This window comes from Drosophila obscura, unplaced genomic scaffold (genome assembly GCF_018151105.1).
Source record: "Drosophila obscura isolate BZ-5 IFL unplaced genomic scaffold, ASM1815110v1 contig_186, whole genome shotgun sequence".
NCBI lineage: Eukaryota > Metazoa > Arthropoda > Insecta > Diptera > Drosophilidae > Drosophila > Drosophila obscura.
The window spans coordinates 10,914,315-10,937,346 of record NW_024542774.1 but is presented as its reverse complement, the minus strand read 5'-3'; the positions used below and the strand labels follow the sequence as shown (position 1 = coordinate 10,937,346).

Below are 23,032 nucleotides of genomic sequence, written 5' to 3'. Positions count from 1 at the left end.
TTTCTGAGCCGGCTCATTGGCAGTCAGACGGGACGGTCAGTGGGACATCAGTGCATATTATTGGCGATTTATGTGGCCAGATAATGGCCAATTGTGAATTTACGGCCAAAACGTTTAGCACATTGGCAAATAGTTGCGCATTAAGCCCACCTCATATTCATACGCATTTTTCCCACCGCTGTGCAGCGGCGGAAGTAAACATCTGTTCAGGTATTTCCCCTGTCCGACAACATTTCAAATTCACTCGAATTAAAGCCCACAGTTAACCTCGTCTCTGGCGAATTCCCTGTAAACGATGAGCCATCACATCATCGACACTCATTGACGTCACTGCATTCACTATCCCTGCTGTCCAATGACCTACTTTCGGAGCTGCAGACACAGAGCCCATGCACTGGAGCAGATTGGCCGGTCCATGGAAAAGTTGTCCGCTTGGCGGCAGTCGTTTAGCAATGGGTTTCATCGGAGACGAATATCCATAAATATACATACCATACATATGCATTTATGCATAGGAAAGTTTTCTTTCGATTCGGTCGCGTGACAATGCGGAAGTTGTCGATTAACAAATCGCAGACAGTGGACAGTGCGTTTCGCAACTATACATAGGAAAGCTCAGGCTCGATCAAGAAACTCCATCTGGCCATTGATAGCTAGAAGATGAGAGTGCCAGCCAGCGCGCGCTCTCTCGGGAGAGCTTTGGGCACATAAAGCCCGAGAGGCAGAAAGGGATAGCTGATCCCAGCCAAAGGGATGGCAGTCTCTGGTGGCTTGAAACGCACTGTATCCCTGTGCACACAGAATGCATAACTGTGTGTAAGGTAAGCCCCAAAGCGGACGAGTTATTAAGAGTCGCTTAAGAGTTGTGCAATGACCAACAGAAAACGAAAACCAAATCAGAAACCCACAAAACTCTGACGACAATCGACGTCCGACAACCGAACGCAGACCGAAGAGCTTCTCAGAAAAATTAAAAATTGCCCACAAGTGGGCATCCTTAAGGCGAAGAAAGAAGAAAGCACAGTTAAATGAGCGGCACAGTATTTATTGCAGTGCAAATAAATAAAAGAAATTACACGAGAGCTGATTACTGTTCCACGGCTCCACCACTCCACTAAAATGGTTACTGGTTACTGGCGACTGCCTGCCTACTGGTCTCCGGGTAAATACTGATTTATGCACACGGCCTGGAGAGTAAGTCCAAGGCAGGCGGATAACAATTGCCACCTAATTGGGTTAAGATAATATCAGCATTTGCGGGTGGGGCCACCGATGGCTGCTCCATTTGCGATGGCCTTGAGCCGCGGCTCCCTTAGCGGAATTAGGAAACTGTACATGAAATGCATTTTTATGCACCTGTGGAATGGCCAAACCGAGCATCCATGGACTCTGATAGCTCTCTCTCTATGTGTAGCTCTCCCTCTTGTGATCTCTGACTGGATCGAAGCCTCTCGAGTGCTATACATTTACAGTTACGGCCCAAGACCACGACAAGATAAATTGAATTAATGACTTCAATGACATTTATTTTTATTTTCGTTCGATTTACCGGTTTTTGAACTTTTCCCTACGCCCCAAGAGCAGCTCCAGACTCAACTTTTTTAATTTATGCAGCCGTCTCCGTTTCTTTTCTTTTCATTTTTCTGAAGATTTTTGTTCGATTAAGTTTCATTTCGATGATGTGGAATGCATTTCTCTGGCATTTCGGAGCTTGTGGGGCTGAATGTGTGCCACCACGAAAACCGAAATCGTGGCCCCAAGCCACCTCCTAGACTTCTATTAAGAGTCTTGTCTCGGAATTGGGTCAAGTTTAAAGTAATTGACACTGACTCAGAGCCACACAAACGCCCCTCCACGCCCGTCCCGCTCCACCCCGCTTCAGAGTCGGATCTGAAAGCGGAGCTTAATTGTCTATTACCTGCGGAAAATGAAACAGAACATTTGTCTAAACAACAAACCATAAATAAATATTCGTAGCCAAACAGCAGCGTAATTCGACGTCGAGTGTGATTGTAATCCAATAGCCAAACAAAACGCTCCCTACCCGTACAATGATAGCCCATGAACACACCGATCAGATGTAACTGTGTGGCTAGTAGGTGGGAGTGCGAGTATCATGTGTGTGCGTCGACAAAATGTACCCCTGAAGCTGATCGTAAAATGGTTAATTGCTTATGGCAAGGGCTGATCGGTCAGCTCACGTCAGAGAGTCCGCATCACGTTGAACATATCTAACAATTCAATATATTCAACGAGGCGCAAGATGACTTATTATCGTGATTTAACTTTCAAATCAAATTATAGCCTGAACAGGCTAGAGAAACGAACAGCAGGAAAAACCTATTTCTGATGAGGTTTTCAGAGTCTTGACTTTCCTACACTACAACAGAAAATGTGTTGTACATTCTATATTTGTATCTAAAGCGAAATGTACATATGTAAATACAAGTCAATGAACCTTCGACACGAAATATATTGAGGCGACATAGTTATTTGCACAAAAGAAATTCCATCATTGAAATTTCACAAATACATATACATATGTACATACATACTCATATGACGAGGAAGGCGGAGGCGGCTTTGGACAAATATATGTATGCATATATTTATGAATATGCATGTGGCACACAAAACAGTTGAAATGTGTTGCCCCAGCAACATAGAAATAGACAAAACAAACTGCAGCCAAGCATAATGAAAGGAAAATCCATTTTTGTAGCCACGACTCAATTCAATATGCATTGTTATTTACAAATGTATGTACACTATTTATATATGTATGTATGTACATAAATCAAAAATTAAAAAATTAAAGAAACCAATAATTCCACATTTTACTAAATTAAATCAATGATAATTTGTAGATGAAAAGGTAAGGAGAGGGACAGAGATTTTCTTGTTTATATCTGCCCCACTTGGGGGCTGAATGATGCAGCTAATTTGACAATTAAGTGAAGCATACTTTTGGGATTTGGCCAGAAATCATTTTCGTGTAGAATGTATGTGTGTACAATTGATGTAGAATTCAGGATGATGTGCATGCACTCAAATAATAAGTTAAATTAAATTAAAATAAATCAAAAATCAACAAAATTCGAATTCAATTTGAAAAATACACAATACAAAAATACACAATACGACCATAACCTTTTTCTAATAAAAAATAAACGTCCCTGATCAATTTTCCCCCACACTTCAGTTCTTCACCGAATCGACTATTTTTTTTGCGCACATCCAAACAGAAAGTCCATACAGGGTTATTTTATGTCCGACAGGACATGAATAGTTCTACTAGTTTTTAAAATATTTAATTATTATCAATTACACTACCCGACACCATTGCGCCGCTTCGGTTTCGTTCGAAACCGCAAAAAAAGTTTAGTTTTGTCGTGTAGTGTTATCATTATCATGTTGCATCAAACTGTAGCGTTTTTACCCGCTTCTGGAGTGGTGCTACCATGTTGTCTGGCTCTGCATTATACCAGGTTCTACGGGTACCGTGTTGGCCCAATCGATGGCAAATTATCAAATTTGCGAGTAACTTAATAGTTCAATAAATTAATACACAATTCAATAAACACTTACGGTTCTGCTTCGATGGATTTCAGCTTGGCCACATAGTTCGACGGTATGTAGCCTTCTGAGCGGGTCTTCTTGCTGCGCGCCAGCCACCAGTCGCCCTATTGGGTGAAGAAAACAAAACATCAAACATTGTTTAATTAAATAATTCATTTGAAGAAGCATATCTTATCAATAGGTCTCGTCAATTACCGCTGAACTCAACACACATTCGAAATGCCCTAGGATGATTAGGAAATTCGCGGTAAGTGGTGGCAGATTTGGTGATTTATTACTCGCACGCCAATAGCTGACGAGCCTTGAAGATGGATTTGATGAATAACAGGTTACACGATTGCTACAAATCGTAATTATCTTCAACTCTGGTCGGGAAAGTTAATTATGGTATGAATCAACGAATCCAATGGAAATAGTCTTTACAACAGTCAGATGTTTTCCCCTTAAATCTACAAAAAAACGAGCGGTAACGTTGTGAGCTCTAATTTTATACCGGATAAACAGACAGTATATGTACGTACGTATAAGTAATCTTCTGATTTATGTGACATATACAATATATATAATACGTAATTGTAAGTAAGCGCCAGAATGGGTATCGCATGCTTTCTCTCTGTCTTTCATTTGGAAGAAATGTATTTGATGGTTAGTGCGGGGGGATCTCTGCGCGATTTCTCTAAATTTTGCTCGCAAATTTTCATGAGAGGTGGGAAAAACATAGAGGGAAAGAGAGGAGGCACAACCGCTAGTTATGTTCTAATGTTAATTTTTGCACTATTTTCTAGACCTATTTTACTACAATTTTATATTTAATTTTAATCACCCTCAACTCTTCTCACAACGACACCAGCCGTTATACATCGCTCCTATCCCTAGGAGAAAGAGAGAGAATGGAAGGGAATCGTAAGCCTAAGCGTGGAAGGGGTAGCGTAGACACTGCAAATTTAAGTGTTTCTTAGGGCCAGATTCGGGAGTTCTAGATATGGTCATTTTTTAGGATTCCTTACGCTTCCTTCTGAGTGTTACACACATCCATAACCGCCAAAAAACTAATACATATATCCCTATACCGTTTAAGTATAAAAGTTATTAAAATAAATGTTAACTTCTGGTTGTGACGTATTACTCCTGATGTTTATCAAATTTATGGGTTTAAGTTGCGTGGGATTATGACACTATCAAGGCTGTGCTCTCTCAAAGTCCAATCTTTGGTAGCCTCTATACATATGTGTGTATGTATCAGGGTATAGCAATAATTACTGGCAAGTGGGAGGTTGGAGATGGGAGGCAGGCTTTTATAGCACATTATTTGATTGCGTTTGATTTGACTGCCTTTCGTGCAATTCCCCATTCACACCGATACTAACACACACTCAGACAAGCACTCATACTCACATTCACATTCACAGTCGAGCGTTGAGTGTTGAGTGTTGCAAAAAGAGCGAAAAGTAAAAGAGACGAAAATTAAATTAAACTTTATTCATTCGCTCGCGTGGCTGGCTCTAGCTCTGGCTGGCCATGTGGCTGGCTGGCTGGCTGGCTGGCTGGTTACGCGCTTTCCATGTCTGTCTGGTTTTCGGCCCGAACACACAACCACAACAGAGGCCACAACAGAGGCAACCGCAAAAACTTGCTTTTGCCAAATTTGTGCAGCACTTTGGGCCTCAGGTGTCTGAATATTCATATATACACTCACGTTCACATTCGTATTCACATTCAACACACAAAAACTTAACGGCAAAACTAGTTTCTATATCAGCCATAAATTGCAGTGGGAGGAGTCGATCCGAGTCTGCTATCTCTCTGATAAGCGCCGAGTGCTGTTATTTACGCTGCCCCTGCCCAGAATCTATCCTGCCATGCTGCCCCTGCCACGAGCATGGGCTATGATTAGACCCGACCCGCTGTGTTGTCGATGATGATGATGATTATTATGATTGTGTTTCGTCTGTAAGGTCAATGAACAGACACTTTTAGGGTTCATTGTTTATGTGTTGCTGTGATTTTTATATTTCATGGGCGAGCTACTTATGGATCCCCTATTCCATCCCATTCCCTACCCCTACCCCTACCCTTCCATTACAGCCGACTCTCTTCTCCGCTCACAAGTGCATTTCGTAATCATTGTCCGCTTCGCTTCTTGTGCTTCTTCGCTTCCATTCCAATTGAATTCCACTGAAAGTTTAAGTGATTTTTTTGTTTTACCCTGCTCTTCGGTCTGCTTCGGTCGTAGCGCTCTTAGCCACGCTTTCTTTGCGGAAAGGAAAGTGAAATAGAAGTCGGACGGGAGCTTTGACACTTTCGCGTCGAGCTTTCGCCTCTGATCTCTGAATGCTGATGGAAGAATATTCTGTGAGTAAATTACCGCTGGAGAAGAATGTAGGTACACATTTAGCTCTTCAACTTATGACGGTATAACGCTATGTATTTTTTGGCTGTTCAACAAAGAAACGGACCCAAATGGAGACTCAATGGGCAGCAATGGGATACTCATTGGATACATTCATTTCAGATGTAATTTCACCTGAATAATTAAATATTAAAGGATTTAGATTCATTATTTAAATTCTGGGAAATTCCCTTCATTTCTTTAAAGGGAAAATTAAATGGTAAAATTTCCCCTACACAAGAAACTAAACTTTTCATGGAATGTAAAAACTGTAAAACTTTAGTACAAATTCCGGAATTAAATAAAAAAGTGTTGAACTGAATAAACTGTATATTCCATGGCATAAAGCAAAGAATCCATCCACAAAGCACCCCAACCCGCACAACCGCAACAAGTACCTACTAATATTTCGAGGCATGGAGCACACGGCAAAGCGAAACTTTTTACCAGGCCCAAAGCAAAACCCATGCGGGACCCGAGAGAAGCGACTCGCTGCATAATCTCCGGCTAAGGAGGCTGATGCGATGCGAAGCTGAACAAAACAACTTTTGCGTGCATTTTTCTGGGGCGACGGCCGGCAAGTCGAGTGCATCCTTGAAGGGTTTCCCTCTTGCTGCTGCAAAAGCAGAGCAAAACGAGTAAGCGAAGGCTAGCTGTGACCGATACATTTGATACCCTTCTTGCAGGTCTATCGATCCAACAGCACATGGAACTACAGCTCCATGGGATACAGGTCCTTGGGGTTTCATTGATTTTAATGTGTATAAAAAAAACGGCTTCAGAGCGATAATTCTTATTGCAGCTATATAACAAAGGGATTCCCCGTTGCAAAGGTCTAGTCACACAGATAATACCCGTGTGTATAGAGTATAGGGCAGTGCAGGGCGCTGGGGAGTTCAACTGCAATTTGCCAGAGCGGGTGTTAAACATGAAAGCGTCTCTCCCTCTCTCTCACAAACACACGCACACACACACACACACACACAAGCGGGCAACCCCAGTGAGAAAGAGAGAGACACAGAGGGAGAGGAGAATCTGTTGACAATGAGGAGACAACGATAAAGAGGACGCCCGCCCCCTCCCGACAAACCCATAACGTATTTTTATTATTTTACATACAATTTTGATTTCTATGCATGGCGTTGGGAGCTTAAGCCGCTGCAGCAGAAGACAGCGAAAAACTGCAAGAAATACAGATTGGATCGAACCGAAGTTTATATACCCTAAATACCCTACCCTATCCTCTAATTGGTAATAATTTTGAAAGAACTATTGAATGGTTTGAAACGTTGATAATCCCCAAAAATTTCAATGGGGAAAAACTAAGCTTCTACTTATGGCAGGTTTAATATTTATTCGAGCAACATGAAACATCTGAGCATGTTTGGATCAAAAGAAACCTCCTAGAAGTGTTAACCAATAGGATTTGAAAGCCAGATCCGAAAACTTACACCTAAACCAAATACTCTGATTGTGATCGTATGAGACAACAAGAAAGGCATTTTATAACAGATGAACACGGACTTGTATCGTATTTTAAACAGTAACAGTTTGATATATTATCATGGAAAGATCGCTTCTGCCGAAAGTACAGAAAGAGGAAAATATATACTCTAGTACATACACACATATGTACATACATAGTGTTTTATAGTGGCGCATTGATTGCGTTCTTCTTTGTGTTGCTAAAGATCTGATCAACATCATAATACCCACTGAAAGGGTGTACAACATGTTTACAAAAGGAAGCCGGCCACCGTTTTCTTATACATACAAACATATGTATACAATATGAGTATGATGTACAACATTTTGTACATATTTTGTGTGCTGTCGCTGTCTCTGCGCTGAAAGTCGTATGGATGTGTGGATGTGTGTGTGGTGCGGAGTACTTTAATTAAACGATACCGCAGTTGGAGAACCACCGGAAGCGGCAGCCATGGAACTGCTGCCTGCTATGGCATACACCACGCCTATGATGGTAATGACGATGTCGATGGTGACAGCAGCCCATGGCCGGAGGAGGAGAGGTGGGGCTGGAGGGCGAGCATCTTCATTGCTGCTGATGCGCCTTTAATTGTATCTACGAAATTACAGAACTTTCATGAGAGCATCATATGGTTTCTGGCCGTTCCATTACGAGAGAAGGGGACGGTGCGCAACTCTTGGCCAGCGGCCAGAGGCGAACGTCATGCATTTAGCGCCGGGATCCTCCGCCGGCGTCGCCGCCACTTGTCTGCGAGTGTAAGGTGGTCATGGCTATGTTGACGTAAAGTCTTTAAATATTCACACGATGAATATTTCTGGTCAGCCCCTTCTGCTGGCACTTATGTCACAATAGTAGAATCGCTTCTCAAACAAAATGGGATGGGTGGCGTGGCGTGGCGTGGCGTGGCGCAGCATGGTGTGGCGTGGGGCGGCGACCTCCGCGGGCTAATCATAGAATTCGTTCAAATATTCCAACTATCTCACTTTTGTTTACCCAATGCCAACAGAGTTGTCTGTGACTGGGTCTGTGTCTGGGACTGGGTCTGTGCCTCTGTCTGGTTTCAAGTGGAGTTTCAGTTGGGTTAATTAGTCGTCTAGGACGTGAAACGTGCAGCAGCTGAAAGGAACAGAAGCTGTGGAAACCTGAAAAGAACAGCGAATACCCTTTCCTATGCTATATTTACTTATCGGACCCATTTGAATTGTGGAATAAATAGATATATTATTTCTGCTGTGCATCCGATAAATAAGCTGACTTTTCTTGGTATGAAATGAGAATCTGCCTGGGTAGAGTTTTCAAGCGACTCCTCTGGAGAAGGATCCGATTTATAAATAAATAAATAAACCCTCATTGAATTTAAAATTTCATGTCTCTTTGTTCAGTCCCTCTCCAGACGCTCAATAATGATATATCGGCCAAAGTGTGGGAAATGCAAAAATAAATTTGTATTTAAATTGCTATAGAAATCCTTTGTAAATGATAATTTTATGACAAGGACAACTGGAATCGTTTCAAGAAAATCATATTAGCGCGATGATTCAGACAGAGATGGGAATCAATAATCATAGTTTATCTCAGATTCAGAATACCCTCCAGCTACTACTGGTGGTGGCTCAAACGGTTGAGGTTGCTGGTTGCAGTGCCAGTCTGGTTCTGAAAGCGCCTCCTCCTCCCCAAAATGAATGATATTTACGAGCATAAAAGTTGGCGACATTGAAAAGAAGTCAGCAGCGGGGAAAAGTTTGAAATTATTGTGGGGCATTTGGTCCGGCATGATGGGCATGACGCATCGATGGATGGAGCGGAGCGCACATTGGTTTTTCAGTCGGGGAAAGTGGGCAAGTTGAGGGGCGAAGCCCCCGCATACATTTAGTGCGCGCCCCACACGACTCATGGCGCTCACAGCCCCACCGATAAACGAATGGAAAATCGTGTATAAATACAAATGATTGTCGAACAAAGCATTAAAGCAAAGCTCTTGCGAAAGCTTTCGAATGGAATCCGCATCTGCCGCAAAACCGATTGCAAAACTAAAAACTAATCCCCATCCATGGCGGCGTGGCCAGTTTTCATGTCTCACGAATTGAGCAATTAAAGCCCCCGCAAATGGATAAGTGCAATAATTAAAGAGGTTTTAATTTGCGAGCATACCAGAGCCCAATTATCGATGTGCATCGTCAGATGAATAAACGATAGCGCACTAATGGAGTCGGATTAGACATCTACCATATCTGGTATCTCTTATCACTCCAAAACTCATGGGAATGTATCGCCATTCGTGAACAATTCAAGCCGGAAAAACAAACAAATAAGATTGCAATACTCGGATGGTTCGACCATAAGATACCCAATAAGTAACTCGGTTCTTTTAGTTCTTTATGCACCTCTTGTAGCGTGAGGGACTCTGTAAATTATTGTCTTTTCTGAATTACTCCATCTCTCTGATTGTATACAGGGAGAACTCCCTGAACTCCATTTGATTGCGTTGTACACTGTAGTGAATGCATACGCCTTGTCCCCTTCAAGTAGGGGGTATCACAACAACTACCGTTATCAAAAATACACACATTTTATCGGCTACTCTTTCGCGCACACACAATCACAATCTCATCCGTATATACATACATATATACGTACGATTGAGTCACTCACCTGTGTGTCATTCAATATCTCCAAGTGCTCTCCCTTGCGGAAGCTCAGATCCTCGTCGGTGCGGGCATCGTAGTCGTAGAGAGCGACGAATATCTTAGCGTTGGCATTCGCAGGATCGCTCTCGGGTATCTGCGGCACCGGACGAACCTGCTCCGGCGGCTGGCCAATGGGCATGGCTATCTGCGGCACACCCACCACACCAATCGCCGTGCCCGGATCCTCCAGCTTGATGCGATCGACATTAACTTTGTCCGTCTCCCCCTTCTGGGTGGTTAGACAATTGCCCATGGTTGCGGAGGTGGAAGACTATGTTGCTCTCTGCTTGTTGCTGCCCCCCTGTCTGTGGGTACGTGCGTGCGTTGTCTGCGTTAAATGCAATGAATGGAAGCCAAATTGCAGCTTGTTGCGATTACGTTTACTGTTACTTTCACTGCATCCGTGCTCGTGCCCGTACCCGTACACCAGTGCCCCGCGCGCCGTTTGTTTATTGTTTATTTGTTCGCTCGAGATCCAGCACTGGGTGTTGGCACTTATCGCTCCTCTCTCTCTCTCTCTCTCTCGCTTGGCCACTCTCTCGCTCTGTCTCCGTTTCTGTGCGATGCGGTGCAACTCGGTGGCGACTCCCAACTTGTGTAATTGTATTCGTGTTTTCCTTTCGATGGATGGACTAACTAATTTAAATGCTTACACACACGACGACCACCAGGCATGTGTACGTATGTATTTTCCTACTTTTATCTACAATTGCAAGCGTGTGTGTGTGTGTATATGTGATGCTGGAGCTGGCTAGCAATCAACACAACGCATTGTGACGTCGCTGACGCATCGGAAACAAGTAGAAAACACAGATTAACTATTGGAACACATTCACGCACTATTTTTTAGCTGTTTAAACATTCGCGTTCACATTTTTAACTTAATTATTGGCCCTGTTTTCCATCGCGTTGTAAAGATTGAAATTTTGCAGTGAAAATGGTTCTTAGGGATGTAACTATATTGATATATCCATATATCGATATGTACGTTTGTTGATAATATATTTGTTGGGTGATATTTTATTGGTATATATCATAAGCGGAACTGCTTTTTCGAGTTCGGACACTATCTATTCGGAGAAACGAATAGCATTCTCTGGTTTCACGTTTTTATCCCAGTACATGTGCAGGGAATCTTAGTTGAAAAAAAATCGGTATTTTTGTGCGATAGATGGAACTTATCTTCGTTTTATTTTAAAATTTTCCCGTGAGATACATGTGGCTCACACCACGATAAGGAGGGGAAAGTCACCGCGAAAGCGCTCTCTTCACCTCGGCAAAGAGAGCAAATTTTAAAAAACCACCACGATTTGAGAGCGAATAATATTGATTCTATTGTACGATCGGCGTTTTATTTTAAAATTGTACGCTACTCAAAAAATGGTTTTAAAACGAATATATAATGCCATTTGAAACAGTTTTTTTAACGCGTTTGAATACCAAGAAATCGAATATATCGTATATCGGTCGTATTCCATCCACTACACTTAAAGTCAATCTAGTCTGACAGACATACACACATCTATTCCCTACAGAACTATCGATACCACAAGCTTTGACAATTTGCACCCCTTGCATTTCCCGGCAGAAAATAAAATAAAATCGTGAAAAGAATTTACACATCAAATAATTAAGAAAAAGGATATCGGAGAAAAAGAAATGGATATCAAGTCTTTTCTTTTCCAGTTTTGTGCAAAAACCCGCACAGAACCAAAGCTGGATGTGCGACAAACGGGTAAGTTAAGAGAATAAATTTTAGCACCCGCTCAGCATCTGACACTCGCGTCCCTCGGTCCTGTTTTTTACGTTTCAATTGATTTTCGTAGGGCCAAAGAATCGCCAGCGTTTCCTGTGCGAAGTGCGTGTCGAACAGACTCCCTACATCGGCGTGGGAAATTCCACCAACAAGAAGGATGCCGAGAAAAACGCCTGTCGCGATTTCGTCAATTACCTGGTGCGCACTGGCAAACTAAATGCCACTGATGTGCCAGGGGATGGGGGTGCTCCGGCACCAGGAAGAGGTCCATCGCATGCCGATGGCGGGGGCGGGGGCGGTCATCGCGTCTTTGGCGATCAATCGGGGCCACAGGACCTGGGCGAAGCGTACCGTCCCCTGAATCACCCTGGCGGCGGCGGTGGAGCCGGCGGTCACGATCGCTTCAACATCATTGACCACGTGCAGGAGCAGAAGGACATGAATGAGGCAGAGTCCATCGACGTGAATGCCGCCATCCATGGCAACTGGACCATCGAGAACGCCAAGGATCGCCTCAACATGTACAAGCAAGCGAATAATATTCGCGACGACTACAAGTACACCCCAGTGGGTCCGGACCATGCTAGGTATGTGGCCAGCACCGCAGCTAATTTCTGTTTGTGTGTGCGAGTGTTTTTGTTTTGTTTTTTGTTTGTTGAATAGCTGCGTTCTGGATTTGGAAATATTATTTTCTGTCCAAGACTGGAACGCAGCCAGTAGTCTTGAAACGCTGTGCGCAATTCGTGAAGAGCCGAGCCGGCAGAGCGACGTGGTACGAGACATTAATCAACTGCGTTCTGGGCAGCCTTGCATGGGGTCTGTAAGTGCAACGGACCCGCATGGAAGGCGGAGATTGCCTCGAGCGCAAGCATGAGCACTTTAGGCCTTGACATGAGTACCACATCGCTCTGAGGCTCGGAGAGGGCTTTGTCTACGGTTGCGCACAGATGGTTCATCAACCCTGATCCACCCTGCCGGTAAGTGACCAGCCGGCGTGGCCATGCCCTTGGTTCTCTTGAGGTTCGCCCTAACACCTTTACTCGCATCAATGCATCAATTTAGGAGCTTCATGGCCGAGCTGTCGATTTTCGTGACGGCCCTTAAGCGCAAGGTGACGGCCAGAGAGACGGGCTCCAACAAGAAATCGGCCAGCAAGTCGTGCGCCTTGTCCCTGGTGCGCCAGCTCTTCCATCTGAAGGTCATTGAGGCCTTCAGCGGCACCCTCAAGAAGAAGAAGGATGAGGAGCTGCAGCCTTACCCGGTCCGGCTGGCGCCAGAGCTGGTGAACGAGATAGACGATGTCATCAAGATGCTGGACCTGCCCGTGGTTAATCCACGCAATATCAAGGTGGAGGCGGACGGTCCACCCATTCCCCTGATCGTAAGTAGTCCCTTCCCTGAAATGATGACAGCATGTTGACACCTCTACCTCTACAGGTGCAGAGCAGCCGTCTGGACTCGCAGCATGAGGGCGAGAAGCGTCAGGAAAGCGCTGTGATTCCGTGGGCACCACCCATGCCCAACTGGAACACATGGCATGCCTGCAATATTGACGAAGGCGAGCTGGCCACCGCCTCCATCGACGACCTCTCCCTTGTCTTTGAGCGCAGTATTCTGGATCGACGCCACAACGATTCCGATTACCAGCAGTTCCTCGACTTTCGCGACAAGCTGCCCATCGCGGCCATGCGCTCGGAGATACTGAGCGCCATCAACGACAATCCCGTGGTGATCATACGCGGCAACACCGGCTGCGGCAAGACCACCCAGATAGCCCAGTACATCCTCGACGACTACATCTCGTCCGGGCAAGGCGGCTACGCCAACATCTATGTAACCCAGCCGCGTCGCATCTCGGCCATTTCGGTGGCTGAGCGTGTGGCCCGCGAGCGTTGCGAGGAGCTGGGCGACGCCGTCGGGTATTCGGTGCGATTTGAGTCTGTTTTTCCCCGACCCTACGGCGCCATCCTCTTCTGCACCGTGGGTGTGCTCCTCCGCAAGCTGGAGGCGGGCTTGCGCGGCGTCTCGCACATCATTGTCGATGAGATACACGAGCGTGATGTGAATAGCGATTTCCTGTTGGTCATATTGAGGGACATGGTGGCCACCTATCCCGAATTGCATGGTGCGTATGCGGAGTCTGTGTACCTATACTCGTATGCTATAATGTTTAAATGTTTTCCATCCACCACCACCAGTCATCCTTATGTCGGCCACCATTGACACGACGCTGTTCTCCAAGTACTTTGGGGGGTGTCCCGTGCTGGAGGTGCCGGGCAGAGCCTTCCCCGTGCAGCAATTCTTCCTGGAAGACGTACTGCAGATGACGGGCTTTGTTCCCTCGTTGGAGTCGCGCCGCAAGCGCAAGGAGGCCGACGATGAGGAGCGGCTGATGCTCAGCGAGAACAAGGAGGACGGCGAGACGAACTGCAATAAGATCTGCGAGGATAAGTACTCGCAGCAGACGCGCAACGCCATGGCCGCCATCTCCGAGTCGGATGTCAGTTTCGAGCTGCTCGAGTCGCTTCTGTTGCACATCAAGTCGAAGAACATACCCGGCGCCATTCTCGTGTTCCTGCCCGGCTGGAATCTGATATTCGCCCTGATGAAGTTCCTGCAGACGTCGAACAACTTTGGCACTCCGCAGTACCGCATCCTGCCCTGCCACTCGCAGATACCGCGCGACGACCAGCGCAAGGTGTTCGAGACGGTGCCCGAGGGCGTCACCAAGATCATTCTGTCCACCAACATTGCGGAGACATCGATAACCATTGACGACATCGTGTTCGTGATCGACATCTGCAAGGCGCGCATGAAGCTATTTACCTCGCACAACAACCTCACCAGCTACGCCACGGTGTGGGCCAGCAAAACGAACCTGGAGCAGCGCAAGGGACGTGCGGGACGAGTGCGTCCCGGCTTCTGCTTCACGCTGTGCTCTCGGGCCCGTTTCGAAGTCCTCGAGGAGAGCCTCACGCCGGAGATGTTCCGCACGCCACTGCATGAGATGGCTCTGACCATTAAGCTGCTGCGCCTCGGGGCCATCCATCACTTTCTGTCCAAGGCCCTGGAGCCGCCGCCAGTGGACGCCGTGATTGAGGCGGAGGTGCTGCTGCGTGAGATGCGCTGCCTGGACGCCAACGACGAGCTGACGCCTCTGGGCCGCCTGCTGGCGCGCCTTCCGATCGAGCCGCGCCTAGGCAAGATGATGGTGCTGGGGGCTGTCTTCGGATGCGCCGATCTGGTGGCCAACATGGCCTCCTACTCGAGCACCTTCTCGGAGGTGTTTGCCCTGGACATTGGGCAGCGACGCCTGGCCAACCACCAGAAGGCCCTGGGCGGTCGCACGTGCTCCGACCACGTGGCCATGATTGTCGCCTCCCAGATGTGGCAGAAAGCGAAGCATAAGGGCGAGCAGGAGGAGAGCCGCTTCTGCGAATGGAAGGGTCTGCAGCTGTCCACAATGAACGTGATGTTCGATGCCAAGCAGCAGCTGCTCGACCTGCTGCAGCAGGCCGGCTTTCCGGAGGAGTGCATGATCCCGCACCAGGTGAATGCCAACGAGAATGATCCGGTGCTCGACACGTCGCTGGCCCTCCTGTGTCTGGGCCTCTACCCCAACATCTGCGTGCACAAGGAGAAGCGCAAGGTGCTGACCACCGAGTCCAAGGCGGCCCTGCTGCACAAGACCTCGGTGAACTGCAGCAACCTGGGCGTCACCTTCCCCTACCCGTTCTTCGTCTTCGGCGAGAAGATCCGCACTCGCGCTGTCTCCTGCAAGCAACTGTCGATGGTCGCGCCCCTTCAGGTGATGCTCTTTGGGTCGCGCAAAATCGATCTCGCCGCCAATAACTTGATACGCGTCGACAACTGGCTCAACTTCGAGATGGAACCGGAGCACGCGGCCATGGTTGGGGCCCTGAAGCCCGCTCTGGAGGATCTCATCACGATTGCCTGCGACAAGCCGGACACCGTGCTCCAGCTAGAGGAGCCCTATGCCAAGCTGGTCGACGTGGTCAGGAATATTTGTGTGCAGGCAGCCGGAGATTTCGGGCTGCGACGTGTGGAGGGGATCTTGCCGCATCAATCGCGTCAGACCGGCTTTGGCGGTGGTGGTGGGCCGGCAAAAAGAGGACGCTACGATTCAGATGGTCCTGGTGGTGGGGGCGGTGGCTTCGGCGGCGGCGGTGGCTTTGGACGCGGCGGCAACTTCTCTAATAATTTCGGTGGCAACTTTGTCAAGAGAGGATTCGGCGGGCCCCGTAGAGGTCGCGGTTTTGGAGGCGATGGAGCAGGCTATCGTGGCAGAGGAGGCTATAGAGCCAGAGGCGGCTTCAATGGAAATGGCAGAGGTGGCTTCGGAGGAGGCAATGGCAATTGGGGAGGAGGTGGAGACTTTTCCAGTGAAGGAGGAAGTACATTTGGCGATAATGGAGGCGGAAGTTTTCGCAGCCAAGGTGCAAGCAGTTCTTTTGGCGGTGGATCCGAAGCCGACAACAGCGAATGCGGAAACTGGGGCGGCTTCTAAGGATAATACCAAACGCACATCACAACAAAAATAGGGGGGAGTGCGGAGTATTCAATTTAAAATATTATATTAATATTGACAAATAAAAAAACAAACAAAAAAATTAAATATGGTTTTTTCTTAACTTACCAGACACCCAATAAAGACGAGCGAGAACGTTGTGAGCCAATGCACATGCCGAGCCTCTACTTTTATACCTGGTACTCAGTATACATGATTTATATAAGCCATACAAGATATTCAAGACATAATTTTACGTAATTGGGTCAACTTATCCTCTTTCCACCGACAAAATACAAGCGAAAATTCCCAACAGAATATTCTGCGACAGGTTTCGGTGAAAGCTGGACGCCGTTCTGCTCTCTTTCGAGTCATCAGCGGATTTGAAGATGCGTGTATGTCAGTTCTGAAAACATATGATTGATGGGGTTTTTTTTTTTCATTTTCGTTTTGAATTTTCAACGGATTTTCGATACTGAAAGTCCGATAACAAAAAAATATTTTATATCGATAGTTTGTAAGAAAAATCATGTGGGAACACATGCTTTTGCCATCCCTAGCATTTCTTTCGGCGCGTATATTTCATTTACATTTACATTGCCTGTCGTTTTGTTGTTTCCCCTATTTTAAGAAAAAGAACCGAATAAAAAACTAAAATGGACTTCGATAACGCTAAGGAGAACATCCAGCCTTTGGCCAGCGGTCGCAATGTGAGCTTGCTGCAGGCGTCCCTCGCCCAGGACACCACACATAGCCAGGAGCTGCTGGCGCAGCGCAAGAAAATGGAACAGGAGGTGCAGACATACAATGGCAGTGATCCGCTGGAGCCGTGGTATACGTACATCTGCTGGATCGAGCAGAGCTATCCGGCGGGCGGCAGCGGTTCTGGCCTGCAAACGGTCCTCTACCAATGCCTGACCAAATTCGAGCAGGACGAGCGCTACAGACAGGACAGGCGGCTCATCAAGCTATTCATCAAATTCGTAAGTTCAGCCAAGTGTCAGTACCTGCCAATTGATGGAGTAATTTTGTGGTGGTGGCCCTCAGATGGAAAAGCAGGAGGATCAAATCGAGTGCTACCAGCAGCTCTACAATAGCGGAATCGGCACGATGCTGGCCGACTTCTACATTGCGTGGGCATACAGCTACGACCTGAGCGGCAACATGCGCAAGGCCGACGAGATCTTTCGCTTGGGCCTCGAATGCCGTGCCGCTCCGCTGGAGGAGCTGCAGGAGGCCCATCAGCATTTCGGCTACACGGTTGGTCAGCGCATGCTCTACTCCGATGGCGATGAGGCCGATGCCGTGACCCAAGAGTTGAATGAGCGTCGTCTGGCGTTGCAGTCGCTGCATGGACGCCGTGCGAGGAGCAGCAACACCGTCACAGTGGGCAGCGTGCGCACTGGTGCAGCGGTCAAGAGCCACTTGCCGGGCGTGGTGCAGGTGAGTGCAGTGCTGATCTTAAGGGATCGTGATCTCTGACTGCTCTGATTGCTCTCCCCCAGAATGATGCTCCCAGCACAAGCCGCGTGCGCAATGCCGGTCGCAATGTGGAGGTGTTCAGCGATGAGAACAACGATATCAATATCCCGCCGCCAGTTGTCGAGACGGAGGTGAAGTCCAGCCTGCGTTCGATCATCGACGCGGCACGTGGACAGGAGAATCTCAAGGAGCCGGTGGCTTGGAACAAGGCCCACGCCAAGCCTCATAAGCCCGGAAAGATCTTTGGGCGCAATGCCACCCCAGAGCTGGCCTTTGACATACACATGGATGAACAGAAGCTGCCGCCCATCACCAACTACGAGCGCAACATGGACAAACCTTTCAAACTTCCGCCCAACTTTGTGGCGAAAAATAGGCCGCAGGAGCCCTGGGTAACGCCCGTAACCATTGAGGATGAGCCCAACACAAACGGCCTGCCGTGCTACCACAAGAGCCTGCTGTACCCGCGCCCCAACCTGGAGTTCTCCCCAGAGGAGTACCGTGCCTATTGCTTCCTGAAGCGCCGAGATGCCCAGCACCAGTTCGTGCTGCGCAACGATGAGTGGTGGGGCACGGGCCACGCCCTGAAGGGTATTCGCCGCTATCCGAACTTTGCCAGTGCCTCCAAGCCGCAGCCACGCGACGAGCTGGACCAGTACTGGAAGCCGGTCCCTGTGCCGGGTCTGCAGGTCGTGTTTGACAAGCTCTACAACGACGAGGAGCAGCAGGAGTACCAGGCAGAGGAGCTCCTGGCGGCCAAGTGGCTGGAAAAGCGGAATGTTACTGTGCACGGCAGCTTTGACATGGAGGAGACTGTATGCCTGCCCGGCAATAAGATGCCGCGTCGCAAGAGCTTCTTCCCTCCGGCCCAACAGGGTTCGTCCAGGAAATCCGTGATGCCGCCCCGAGTGTCCATGGTCAAAGAGGAGGAAGATGTTGCCGTCACGCAGGACGAACCTTCACCTGTAGCGCCAGCGCCGCCACCGCAGCCGAAAATGGATCCGAAAATTGAAATCTTTGAAGATTCTGATCCCACTCCCGTACCACCCAAGCCAGATGAAGATAACTTTGCGATGCCTGCCCCACCAGCGTCGGCTGCTCCCCCACCGCTGCGACAGATCGAGATATACGAAGATTCAGAGGATCCGATGCCGCCGTCGAGTTCCAAGCCCCCGCCGAGTGCCTTTTTCGATGCGGACGAGACCTGCTCCACCCAAATGTTCAACATGTTCATCAAGAACCAGGCGGTGAGCACGCCAAAGGGCACCCAAAAGCAGGCGCCGGCGCGCCAGTTTGGCACCGTCCTCAAGGAGCTGCCACCGGACCCTGAGCAAGCCATTTCTCCCGCAGCTGCGTCCGTCGAGTCCCCAGTGGAGACCCGCTCGCCAAATCTGCGCAAGCAGCTCTCAACGATATTGGAGACCTCGGAGCACGGCACTCACAGCTCGGCGGCGACGACAACCAAGTCGACGATCACATCCACAGCTAGCTCTCCGGGATCTCACACCGCCCTGCCGCTGACCAGCAGCAGGAGCAGTGCGAGTGAGGAGTGCACTCCAGCAGCAGCGCGCCTGCAGCGTTTGGGTGCCTCTGAGCTGTCTACGGTCGGCGAGGAGCCGGAGCGACAGTCTGGTGGGAATTTCTCGCGTCGCGAACTCTGGGAGCCGAATGCCCCCAGCGTGCCGATGATGAAGTCCCTGCGCTTCCAGGAGGACAAGACCGAGACCATACCGAGAACGCTTCCCCGCTTCCAGGAGGATAAAACTGAGACTCTGCCCAGGCTTCCAACTGCGATGGCGGAAGTTTCGCTCCATCAGCGCTCGGTGGTTGGTGGCCCGAGCCATGCGCCGCAATTGCCCACGCTGGACGACGAGGACGACCTGTGTGGACTTTTTGGCAAAACGCCGCCAAAGTTGAAGGGTTTCGGCTCTCCGTTGCAGGGAAATGCCAGCTCCAAGCGCATCTGCGTTCAGACCACGCCAGATTTCTTCGGCAAGTCCATACGAGGGGAGCCAGAAGGCGCCAAGAGCTCCTTTGCGATGGCCAGTGGCCGTTCGGCAGCCGCTCCCAGCATCAGCAAGCTGGCAGACTCCTTTATGACGGACCTCTCCTTTGTGGCAGAGACGCAGCCTGCTGCAGTGGAGTTAATGTCCATGCCGAAGCCAGCAAGCGCAGACGCAGCCGCGTCCATGCAAAAAAAGTTCGAAATTTTCCTGGATGAGACCATGCCAGAGGCAGCAGCTCCATCCAGTGCTGCCCAACGCAGCAGCTTTACCTTGGACTGCACGCTACCCGAGACGCAGATGCCAATGCAGAAGGATCCCGTTGACAAGCAGGAGACCTTTGGCCCTGCCCACTTGATGGCCTCGTTTATGAAGGATTGCACAGAGCTGAGCAGCTGTGCGCCACCGCAGCCCGTGCCAGTTGCGGTCGCGGCCGCTGCTTCTACAAGCAATAAACGCTCCTCTACCGCTCTGAAGTTCCTCAGTGATTCCATGTCCAAATCGCTTGGGAAATCCCCCAGGAAGAGCACAGCCAGAGGGGACAAGCAGTCTGGCGACTATTTTGAGCTGAATGCGGCCACAGAGATGTTTGCCACCAACATAAGCATGATCAAGAACTCGACGCTGTTGCCGCCACCTGTTCCGCCTGTTCCGGTTGTTCCGGCCAGGCTCGAACTGCCTGCGGAGGCACATGCAGATGCAGACAAAGAGGCGGAGATGAGCATCTACTATAAAAAGACTCCATTGACCCCAAAGCAGTCGAACCATTCGTGGGCTCAGGCTGATTTCGAGACGCCGCCAAACAAAGTATTTGTCCATCCCAAGGCGAACGTGGATCAGTCGGTGTTGAATGGCACGCTGGCCGACAGCAATTTGAATCCGTTCAATGTGGATCTGATCAACTCGCTGCTGGACTCCATCGACTTTTCGATGTACATTGAGAAGCTGCCCCATTGCCAGCTGGTGGGCAATGTCAAGCGACTGCAGTCGGGCACGCAGTTGGAGCTGCATGGCGAGAAATTCGATGTGGGAAAAATCATTGGCAAGGGAGCCTACGGCTCGGTCTTTGCCGGACGACACGGCAAGTCGGGTAAAAAGATGGCCCTGAAGCAGGAGCGACCCACAAACTACTGGGAGTTCTATATATGTCTGGAGGTGCACAGTCGCCTCACCAGCGACCTAATGGTGAGTGCTGAACAAGGCGGAACCTCGTTTGTTCCAACCGCTGATTTCCTACCCTGATTTCTTGCAGATCCCAGCCTTCATGCACATCGATTACGCCTTGGTGGGGAACAACTCCAGTGTCTACATTACGGAGCTCTCGGAGTACGGCTCGCTAATCAATGTGTGCAACAAGATCAAGAAACACACGAACAAGAACCTCGACGAGTACGTTGTGATGCACATGAGCTGCCAGCTGCTGGACATTGTGGATCATCTGCACGCCATTGGCATCATTCACGCGGACATCAAGCCGGATAACATTCTGGTCATGAGACCGTAAGCATCTTGTGCGTTCCCTTTCCCATTACTACTTACTTACTTACTATTCCTCCGCTGCCTGCAGATTGTGTGCGCAACCCAACGAGCTGAGCCTGCAGCTGATTGACTTCGGTGTGGCCATCGACACCAAGCTCTTTCCGCCCAATCAGGCATTCAATTATGTGCACCACGATGAATCGTTCAAGTGCATCGAAATGCGCACCCAGCGCCCCTGGACATATCAGCTGGATTTGTTTGGTCTGGTGAGCGTCATGCATGTGCTGCTGTTTGGTCGCTACATGGAGGTGGCCCAGCGTCAGCCGAGCGGCATTTGGATGCCCAAGACAGCCCTGCCACGCTACTTCCAGCGCGACACCTGGGAGACCATTTTCCGGGGACTGCTCAACGTTCGCGACTGCCGCACCATGCCCAATTTGCAGCAGTTCCGAGCACTCCTCAAATCCGAGCTGGTCGAAAGGAGAAATACGTGGGCGAGGCCATAGGCAAGTTCAATATGACACTGCAGCAATAGGGAATTGTTTTGCTTAAGCAATGTACAAGACGCCCCAATACTGTTGGCCTATTCTATTCAGTATCCCCTCTTGTATATTCTCCCCGCCAGTACAGTCCCGTGCTCCATTTATGCCTAACTATAATTATAAGCTTATCTTACGTGGCTTGTGCCATTATTTAGGAATCAGACCATACGAGTATATATGAATTTATATTTAGATTTTATTCGCTGTTTAATATGCATAATATTTTAAACTATGATTTTATGATCAGCTGTGGCAGAATCTTTTATTAGACATAAATGACATTCCGGGACACTTCCTTTGGACAGGGACAGGGCGGCAACTGCTACTAGGAAGTACAACCGCAGGGAAATGCATTTGGTTGGGCCGTGGCCGCTTTCGAGCAGATAAACAAAATAATTTCAACGCAATTAAGCGGTTTTACGTAAATTGTACTATGCGGCTCAACTCGGGGAGGACAATGAAGCGACGCGGATCCAACCGAACCTGCCTTGCCCTGTCCTGCCCTGCCCACAGAGAGAACACAATTTCGGTGGGCCTTTCGGTGGTGCATTTCGAATGAAATGAAATTTTCGGCTTGATACAAATAATTTCGGTTACAGTGGCATGTTTTGCGGCGGTGGGCGTGGCATGCTGGCGGCGCCGTTTGCCTATGCATTTGCATTTGCATTTCCCATTTTCGCTTCTGCATTTTTGCGTTCTACAGCATTTGTCGTCTGCGTTTCCGCGTGCCGGCCATGTCGCTCCGTGCGCGTTCATCCTGGGTAAAATTGGCCATTCGCTGCAAATGGTTTTTGGCGGGCGAGGAGCTGTGGCCTGGCAGGGGCTCGAGCCCCCTGCATATGCACAGCATATAAATCAAAGTCAAAAACGGCTTGACATGATTCACAAATGATCCAAACAGCAGACCGGCGACCAACCGCCGCCGTATGAAAGTCTTATAAATCAAAGTCCTATGCTCAGTCCGACTGCAGCTTGGATTGGCACTGGCCGGCGGTGGCTGCCTCTGCATGCGGTTGACCTTATGACTACGCCTAGCTGGTGGCCAAGCCCAAACTTCCACCCGCTGCGAACAGATGCTGCAACTACAGCAGATAGTCG

At 48.7% G+C, this 23,032-nt stretch overlaps 3 protein-coding genes across 4 annotated transcripts in view; 2 read left to right on the top strand and 1 right to left on the bottom strand.

Moving 5' to 3' along the window:
- Positions 1 to 11,092, bottom strand: part of LOC111079360 (tyrosine-protein kinase Src42A) — a 38,487-nt gene extending 27,395 nt beyond the window's left edge. The window contains exons 1-2 of the mRNA XM_022374522.2: positions 10,110 to 11,092; positions 3,589 to 3,683 (exon numbers count right to left, since the gene is read on the bottom strand). Coding sequence (XP_022230214.1) covers positions 3,589 to 3,683; positions 10,110 to 10,397 — 383 coding nt within the window. The 5' untranslated portion in view covers positions 10,398 to 11,092. The remainder of the gene's footprint in view (positions 1 to 3,588; positions 3,684 to 10,109) is intronic.
- A 591-nt stretch (positions 11,093 to 11,683) lies between these two features.
- Positions 11,684 to 16,515, top strand: LOC111079361 (dosage compensation regulator). 2 transcript variants are annotated; one of them, XM_022374524.2, is made up of 5 exons: positions 11,684 to 11,879; positions 11,971 to 12,487; positions 12,963 to 13,281; positions 13,338 to 14,025; positions 14,099 to 16,515. In XM_022374524.2, exons 1-5 carry the CDS (start codon positions 11,804 to 11,806, stop codon positions 16,426 to 16,428), a joined length of 3,930 nt encoding a protein of 1,309 aa, XP_022230216.2. In that variant the 5' UTR covers positions 11,684 to 11,803; the 3' UTR covers positions 16,429 to 16,515. The 2 variants fall into 2 exon arrangements, with proteins under 2 accessions (XP_022230216.2, XP_022230217.2); XM_022374525.2 differs by lacking the exons at positions 11,684 to 11,879; positions 11,971 to 12,487 and adding an exon at positions 12,536 to 12,877 and having other exon boundaries at positions 14,099 to 16,514.
- Positions 16,516 to 16,954: 439 nt separating this feature from the next.
- Positions 16,955 to 22,180, top strand: LOC111079363. The gene is made up of 5 exons (XM_022374527.2): positions 16,955 to 17,411; positions 17,476 to 17,871; positions 17,934 to 21,098; positions 21,166 to 21,413; positions 21,481 to 22,180. Exons 1-5 carry the CDS (start codon positions 17,085 to 17,087, stop codon positions 21,896 to 21,898), a joined length of 4,554 nt encoding a protein of 1,517 aa, XP_022230219.2. The 5' UTR covers positions 16,955 to 17,084; the 3' UTR covers positions 21,899 to 22,180.
- Positions 22,181 to 23,032: the final 852 nt, after the last annotated feature.